At 39.0% G+C, this 9,117-nt stretch overlaps 1 protein-coding gene across 3 annotated transcripts; it reads right to left on the minus strand.

The window, feature by feature from the left end:
• Positions 1 to 465: 465 nt before the first annotated feature.
• Positions 466 to 5,371, minus strand: mrps6 (mitochondrial ribosomal protein S6). Of its 3 annotated transcripts, XR_004564633.1 has the most exons (3): positions 4,943 to 5,371; positions 2,049 to 2,084; positions 466 to 554 (listed from the first exon to the last, which is right to left on the minus strand). XR_004564633.1 is itself a non-coding variant. In XM_034185476.1 (2 exons), exon 1 carries the CDS (start codon positions 5,298 to 5,300, stop codon positions 4,968 to 4,970), a length of 333 nt encoding a protein of 110 aa, XP_034041367.1. In that variant the 5' UTR covers positions 5,301 to 5,371; the 3' UTR covers positions 466 to 554; positions 4,928 to 4,967. The 3 variants fall into 3 exon arrangements, 2 of the variants coding, with proteins under 2 accessions (XP_034041367.1, XP_034041366.1); XM_034185476.1 differs by lacking the exon at positions 2,049 to 2,084 and having other exon boundaries at positions 4,928 to 5,371; XM_034185475.1 differs by lacking the exon at positions 2,049 to 2,084 and having other exon boundaries at positions 4,943 to 5,370.
• Positions 5,372 to 9,117: the final 3,746 nt, after the last annotated feature.

Genomic DNA, 9,117 nt, shown 5'->3' on the forward strand with positions numbered 1-9,117 from the left:
CCTTGATAATATAGTAAATGCTTTATTTATAAGTAGAATAAATAATGGTGAAAAATGCCAATCTACCAATGTCAAAAATGTTAAATATTGTCCTGGATACACTTTATTTACTCTGTTGTAATATTTACTAATATGTTCTCCCCTGGTCCATGCCCACCTCCCTACAAAGTTACATTTAAATCACTAACAATTTTTGTGTTAGCTTGCTAATAAATAAATAAATGAGTGAAAACAACCTCCTTCACAGAGTTTGGAGATAGTTAATGAGCAAGTCTGACTCTGATGTGTTAAATTCATGAACAGCACTTTAGTTTGAGGTGATGAAAGCAATTTTACCAAGTTGCTGACTTCCTTGCACTAAATTATTAAAAGAAATTCAAAACAAGAGCTGAAAATGCATTAACAGGCACTAATAATCACATTTGAAGAAAAAAAAATTGAAGAAAAAACAATACACTACTCTGATTGGAAAAAGTTTATTAAAACACACAAACTGAAACAAACATACAGAAAAGGAATATGCTGTACATCTTCTGGAGAGGGGTTGTAAATCCCTGCAAAACACAAAAACAACATTAAGAGGCTGAAGTTACAGTGGCGCATCATTTCCATAAACACAATGTTAAAGGAAAGCAACAGCACAAACAAAGGTCATTATTGTGAGGTTACTCTCACCACATCCCACACTTCATCAGTATGACATTACCTGAGAAATACAGTGTATCATATTGATGGATTCTATTAGGAAGCCATGATTTACTCTGTTACTTGCAGTTCTGATTACTGTCTTCCTGATTGGCAACAGCAGGTTTATCAGTCCCTACAGAAATTTGCAATGCCAGGATTTCAACAATTAATTCAATGTCTATATCTACATTATAACAGCCAAGTGGCCTCTGTGTGCATGTGTGTGTATGGCTTCGATCAAGGAAAAATTGGGAAGAGCTGACATTTGCCGTTTGGTATGCTTACGTATTTTGGGTCATGGATGGATGCTGCGGAAAGGGAAAGTTGACAGGACTAATATTTTTGGAAAATTAGCGATATTAGCTAACAACACTGAACAATAGGCATTGTGCAGCAATGCACCATGGGAATTTGAGGTTTTGAGGTTTTAAATGTTATTGTGGTTCATGTTAGTTTAACGGTGTTGTGTTATTGATTTGTGTTTTTGTAGTTCAATTATTGTGTAAAATTAAAAGCACCTGCTTGCAGCAGAATGCAGAAAAGAAAAAGCTCTGCGTGCATGCATATAACTTTGATCACAGACAAACTGGGGAGAGCTGACATTTGCCTTTTGGCATACTTATGTATTTTTGGAGAAATTACAGATATTAGCTAACAGCAGTGAACATACATGGATGATACAAGACGTGAAAACACTTATTTCCATTGTGGTCCATTTAAAAATCAAATGACAAAATACAAGCAATCATAAAATAAACCTAATAATAATAATAATAATAATAATAGTGTGTATAACAAGAACCTAAACAATTCATAAATACATTAAGGTAATGAGGGTTAGGGTGTTTTTGTTTTTTTGCTTCAGCTTGTAAATATATAGTATTTTGTATGTAAGTAGGTACGTGTATATATGTGTGTATGTGTATGTATATATATGTATGTTGATATATATATATATATATATATGATATCGGTTTAGGTGTGTAGGAATCTATGTGTATATGTGGCAAAGGGTATTACTGGTTGTGGGGAAGAAGGGGTAGGGATAAATAAGCTGATGCTTCACCCTACCCCTTTTCGGACATGTTGGGTACACAGTAGGAACTTTTTTGTTGTCGTCTTTACTGATCTATCTTGTAATTGTTGTTGTATCAAATGTTCAAAATAAACAGTTTTCATCTTCAACAAAAGACAGTAAATTAACATTTAAAAATTACATAATTAACAAGAAATAAGAGGGTTGAGTTCTAAAAACTGTTGGTCTAAGGTCCTAAAAACATTCTGGACTCACACACCATTCCAACTCATTATATAAACTTTGTACATTTTATTACCATCCTTGAATAACGTCAGTTACCTACCTGTCAGCTACCTGAACAGTCTCTGTGGTAGACAAACTGAAAGAGGCAGGAAGGATATAGACACATTAGCAACATGTGCGTGGAGTTGTGGCACTTGACAAAAGAGACTCTGAGGAATACCAGAACTACATTATGTAAGGACACTGATGACTAGGTTATCGATGTCTAATCCCTCTATTTTAGACTGGTTCTTGTGATGGTCTAGTGGTTAAGCTGTTGGCTTGAGACCAGAGGATCCTTGGTTCAAATCCCAGCCTGACCAGAAAATTACTAAGGGCCCTTAATCCCCTAGTTGCTCCCAGTGTGTAGCGAGCACCTTGTGTGGCAGCACCCTGACATCAGGGTGAATGTGAGGCATTATTGTAAAGAGCTTTGAGTGTATGATGCAGATGGAAAAGCACTATATAAATGCAGTACATTTACCATTTATAAACACTACCCAATCTAGAGCCTATGGATCCCCACGGGCAACACGCTAGTATATATCTTTATGTAGATATATCCATCTATCTCTATATCACTGGTCTACAAGTTTTTAGACGTCTGCTTCAGAAGTAAAATGTGGTATTTATTATGAATTTTGGCATGCTGAATACAAATATAATGATGAAAATGGCTGATTGACTACTGCTTCCAAGATATTTAAGTTTATTACATTTTATGTCTACATAACTCATGTTGTCTGATAGTAGAGTTTTCATGAATGTGTATTTTCATGTTTCTCTGATTGTATATACAACCCCTGGCAAAAATGATGGAATCACCGGCCTCGGAGGATGTTCATTCAGTTGTTTAATTTTGTAGAAAAAAAGCAGATCACAGACATGACACAAAACTAAAGTCATTTCAAATGGCAACTTTCTGGCTTTAAGAAACACTATAAGAAATCAAGAAAAAAAGATTGTGGCAGTCAGTAACGGTTACTTTTTTAGACCAAGCAGAGGAAAAAAATATGGAATCACTCAATTCTGAGGAAAAAATTACGGAATCACCCTGTAAACTTTCATCCCCAAAACTAACACCTGCATCATATCAGATCTGCTCGTTAGTCTGCATCTAAAAAGGAGTGATCACACCTTGGAGAGCTGTTGCACCAAGTGGACTGACATGAATCATGGCTCCAACACGAGAGATGTCAATTGAAACAAAGGAGAGGATTATCAAACTCTTAAAAGAGAGTAAATCATCACGCAATGTTGCAAAAGATGTTGGTTGTTCACAGTCAGCTGTGTCTAAACTCTGGACCAAATACAAACAACATGGGAAGGTTGTTAAAGGCAAACATACTGGTAGACCAAGGAAGACATCAAAGCGTCAAGACAGAAAACTTAAAGCAATATGTCTCAAAAATCAAAAAATGTACAACAAAACAAATGAGGAACGAATGGGAGGAAACTGGAGTCAACGTCTGTGACCAAACTGTAAGAAACAGCCTAAAGGAAATGGGATTTACATACAGAAAAGCTAAACGAAAGGCATCATTAACACCTAAACAGAAAAAAACAAGGTTACAATGGGCTAAGGAAAAGCAATTGTGGACTGTGGATGACTGGATGAAAGTCATATTCAGTGATGAATCTCGAATCTGCATTGGGCAAGGTGATGATGCTGGAACTTTTGTTTGGTGCCTTTCCAATAAGATTTATAAAGATGACTGCCTGAAGAGAACATGTCAATTTCCACAGTCATTGATGATATGGGGCTGCATGTCAGGTAAAGGCACTGGGGAGATGGCTGTCATTACATCATCAATAAATGCACAAGTTTATGTTGATATTTTGGACAATTGAAAGGATGTTTGGGGATGATGAAATCATTTTTCAAGATGATAATGCATCTTGCCATAGAGCAAAAACTGCAAAAACATTCCTTGCAAAAAGACACATAGGGTAAATGTCATGGCATAGGGTCAATGTCAATGAGCAGATCTGATTTGATGCAGGTGTTAATTTGGGGGATGAAAATTTACAGGGTGATTCCATAATTTTTTCCTCAGAATTGAGTGATTCCATATTTTTTTCCTCTGCTTGGTCTAAAAAAGTAACCGTTACTGACTGCCACAATCTTTTTTTCTTGATTTCTTATAGTGTTTCTTAAAGCCAGAAAGTTGCCATTTGAAATGACTTTAGTTTTGTGTCATGTCTGTGATCTGCTTTTTTCTTACAAAATTAAACTGAATGAACATCCTCTGAGGCCGGTGATTCCATAATTTTTGTCAGGGGTTGTATAATATACAACTGCTTGTTTGACACAGTCATTTCAGCGATACCCAAGAATCCTCCACAAAGACCTAGTATCAGACATCCTGTTGTCACCTTAGGTCAATGGTTAGGATCGAAATCTCAGCCATACAGTAAGACAAGTAGCACCACGACCCTCAAGACTTAAGAGCTTCATGTTTCTAGCACTCAAAATACTATTGTGTGGGCATGACATATCATTCATTCCCTCAGTTCGATTAATCTGTGCACATAAAATGAATTAAACAAAGCTGACAGTGTGCATAGGGCCAAAACGCTCCTTCTTCTGCATGCACATATCTCTCTGTGCCGTTGTCATGCCATAATCCACATATAGTAGGCAGCTCAGTGGTGGAAGAGTTGGGCTACCAACGTTTTTGTACCACAGGTTTGCTTCTGAGTGCATTGCACAGTAGCAGAATTCAGATTAGCTAATCAGTACCAGGTCCCATTTGAGAAGGCTTCTCACATTTGCATTCTGCCAGAACTCAGGCCATATGGCTCCAGAGTGTTAAGTAAAAGTTTGACTGCTTGGGACGCTTTAGACATGAGTTTGAATTGTAGCTTGCGATGGGTTTGTTAAACATAAATCTGATTCATGAACTAAAACAATAATGGCAATACTTCAGCTGTGTGCTCCTCAGAGATGTGTACCTCTGATGCAGCTGCTGTCACGTGGTCACACCTGGAGCCCGCAGCAGGGCTTCGTGCGCACCGGAACATCCTTCTTCAGCACGGTGGGCCTCACCACGTCCACATCACGCTGCAGGTGATTCACCAAGCCTATGAGGATGGTGGGGGCCGCGTAGAAGTCCAGCAAAAAGTAAGAGCCTCTGTCGTGCTTCTGAGAGTGTTTGACGATCTTGTAGGGCAGCGTCCTTTCTCCCAGACTCTCCAAGTCCCTCACCACCGCGCCTCGCTCCATCAACGCCTCCACCGTCCGCCGGAGAGCGGCCGCTGTCTCCGGTCGCTGCATCACCTTCAAGATCAGGGACAGCTCGTAGCGAGGCATGCTTCCAGACTTTAATTCCACCGGAACGCAGCGTTCAGACGGCAATCATGATGCGACACGAGAGGAAGGGCGGATACAAATGATGACGTAAATAGTATGCGACCGTAAGAAATTCTCCCTTTTTTCAATTTCCGTTTTATGTTTGTTTACATCATATAAGCAAATACAATAATAATACTAATAATAATTATTCTATTTTTTTCTGTTTTTAAATAACTTTATTGAACATGAACACAAAGCAACCATAACCCGAGATTACCCCTCGTACCATATTTGTATATTAAAGGGCGAGTTTGTTCTGTACTGAGTTTACTATGGGGCCATTATTGTAGCAAAAGCTCCATAGTTTACCCTTTCTGTGTACGGACCAGCATCAGGAGAAGTACAGTTTGTCCTCTGCATTTACACAATCCAGCCATTAGGAGCAGTGAGTAGCCAGGGACGCTGCCTTGGTGGTCAAGAGCAGAGAAAGCAGTATGTTAAGTAAAGCTCTTAGGTAAAGTTAGAAAGATATTCACAGATTCAAAGTTCACGGCTCAATAGATCTGAAAGGAAACGTTGTAGAAAAACAAACACCACTAGTTTCTAACCTCAGGAAGGTAGACAACGAGCTACAACCTTATTTTTATCCATATGAGCCGTCCTCTGAGCTGAAAAAATAACACTGATCTGAACGGGCAGCCGGCAGAGAAACGGACCGTCTACAAAGTGCATACAAGGAAAAAAAAAGACACCAGAAAATTATTGAATAAATCATTGTAATAAGGAGTGATATCACCAAATTCACTGCACACATCAGTGGGGTCCTGCTGATTATACTACAACACTCACTTTTGGAAAAAGTCATTTTCAAAAATTTTGGAGAATTTTTGATTGTTTAAATTTTCAGTAGCATCAAAGTCATAAGGTGTAGTGACACAAAATTTACTGCACACAACAGCCGTGTCCTGAAGATTATACTATGACACTCAGTTTGGAAAAAAGTAATTTTAAAAAAATTTGGAGAATTTTTGATTGTTTAAATTTTCAATAGCATCAAAGTCATAAGGTGTAGTGACACAAAATTTACTGCACACAACAGTGGTGTCCTGCTGATTATACTACAACACTCACTTTTGGAAAAAGTCATTTTCAAAAATTTTGGATAATTTTTAATTGTTTAAATTTTCAATAGCATCAAGGTCATAAGGTGTAGTGACACAAAATTTACTGCACACAACAGTGGTATCCTGCTGATTATACTACAACACTCACTTTGGGAAAAAGTCATTGTAAAAAAAAATTTGGAGAATTTTTAATCCAACTTTCTTTATTGAACTTTCAACAATATGACATACCATGGTGACAATTGTAAAAAGAAACAAATTGCAATAATGAAAGGCATGTCAAACCCACAGCCCATACCCACCCACCCATCCACCCACAAAGCCCAACAGGTCCAGACACAAAGACACACTAGAGAACCAGTCCCTGCTTGTGCAACATAAAGATACACAGAGACACACATATAAAGGGGGTGACCAGTGCAGTTAAAAGTATTTATATTAGTTATTGTGAATTTTAAAAGATTGAAAATAGGAATTGGAGGTGAAACACAAAATTATGTATCACCAGTTTAACAATCAAAATTTTATCCAATATTCACCTCTGGAGTTATTAATGAATCCACCAGTGATACAAATGAAAACCAAGTTTTTTTGAATTTATTGAGGGAGCCCTTGAGTGAGAATCTAATCTTTTCCAATTTTAAATTTAAAAGTACATCCCTCAACCAGTGGTCATGTGAAGGAGGGTCAGAAAGTTTCCATTTAAATAGGATCAATCTCCGTGCCAACAAGGTAGTGAAAGACAAGGCCCGTTTCAGGGGGCTCGGAATATTGGCATCAAGAGACACACCAAATATGGCAGACACCGGGTTAGGACAAAGAGTGTGACCTGGCTGAGTGTGTCGAAAATATTAGTCCAAAAAATGGTTAATTTGGGACAAGCCCAAAACATGTCCAATCCAATCCACTTTATTTATATAGCACATTTAAACAGAACAGTTGCCAAAGTGCTGCACATAAAAATGATTATACAACTATACAAAACAATAAACCCACTCAGATACTAATAAATAAACATAAAAACAATAAAACAAATAAATAAAACACTAGGCCAAAGACAACAGAGGACCATACAACTCATGCAGAGCTAAAATCCAGAGAATAAAAGTGGGTCTTCAGACGAGACTTAAAACACTCCATTGTGGGGGCTGTTCGAACGTGGAGAGGCAGAGTGTTCCAGAGTCTGGGCCTGGCCACAGAGAAGGCCCTGTCCCCCCTGGTCTTAAGTCTCGTCCTAGGCACCACAAGCTGGAACTGGCCCTCAGACCTCAGAGCACACGCTGGGGAGTAAATTTGGAGGAGGTCTACAATATATTGTGGGGCCAAAACATGTGAGTGTGGTTAGCTGGTGACTGCCCACATCTATTACATTTGTAAATGACCGACTGATAAATCTGAGACAATTTGGTATTTGTGTAGTGTACTCTATAAAAACCTTTACATTGGATCAATGAATGGCGTGCACAGATTGAGGATGAGTGTATCAATTTCAAAGCTGATTCCCATTGTTGTTCAGATAAAGTCAGGTTCATTTCCTCCTCCTATGCCCTTTTCGTTGAAGTGAGTAACCTTGGCATAATTTCATCAATCATATGAAATAAAACTTGATGCAGCCTTTCCTGTTGGGAAAGTGTAGTGACACGGACCCACAACAGGGGGCGTAAATGAACGGACAATGGAAGAAGTCAAATTATAACACTTTACTGGTGTGAATGTCACAACCAAACACAGCAGAATCAGAATGTGCAACAGGCAATTAATAAAGGTGTCGTGTGGGCAGGCTCGACGATAGGAGACGCCCGTCAGGAAACGAACCGGAACCACACGATTTCCACCGCCACCTGAACCCGAGGAATACTGGAGCCGCCAAGTCCCGGAGTCCCCAGGTGACCACCTCTCCGGCGTGTCGGATCTGGTACTGCTGGCAGAAAGCAAAAGACAGTCAAAGGGTGGGTGTGTGAACACCCAGTAACAATGGTGGGAATACCACCTCCACCTCTCACTCAACACGTTGCAGTGGTCTCAGAGGAAAAGGAGCGCCGTCATGCACAGCCTCCACCAAAACGACCGGTTCTCCTGCAAACACTCACAATCACAGATTTATAAATCTCAAAAAAAAAAAAGGCTGAGAGTAGTACCTCCAAATGAAGATGATATCTCGGCAGTTTGGTGGAGGTGTCTTCCTGCTTTTATACCAGATGTATGGATTAGTGACAGCTGTCACAGATGTGACAGCTGTCACCACGGCTTGTTCCTGAGGCGGCAGCGCCCTCTCGTGCCTGAAGCCCGCACTTCAGGCAGGGCGCCTTCTGGTGGTGGGCCAGCAGTACCTCCTCTTCTGGCGGCCCACACAACATTTCCGTTGAGGATTTACCCCTAAAATATTATCTAAACAGGTTTCAGGAGAAAATTTGGAGAATTTTTGATTGTTTTATTTTTAATAGCATCAAAGTCATAAGGTGTGGTGTCGCCAAATTCACTGCACACAACAGTGGTGTCCTGCCGATTATACTACAACACTCACTTTGGGAAAAATTCATTTTAAATTTAAACAAAAAAATTCTCAAATTTTAAACAATGACATTTTTCCAAACTGAGTACTGTAGTATAACTAGCAGGACACCACTGTTGTGTGCAGTAAATTTTGTGTCACCACACCTTATGACTTTGATGCTATTGAACATTTAAACAATAAAAATTCTCCAAAAATT

This window comes from Thalassophryne amazonica, chromosome 13 (genome assembly GCF_902500255.1).
Source record: "Thalassophryne amazonica chromosome 13, fThaAma1.1, whole genome shotgun sequence".
Lineage (NCBI taxonomy): Eukaryota > Metazoa > Chordata > Actinopteri > Batrachoidiformes > Batrachoididae > Thalassophryne > Thalassophryne amazonica.

Bases quoted from the DNA above. Each gene is read 5' to 3' on its own strand.
- mrps6 (XM_034185476.1), bottom strand. From the start codon at position 5,300: ATGCCTCGCTACGAGCTGTCCCTGATCTTGAAGGTGATGCAGCGACCG.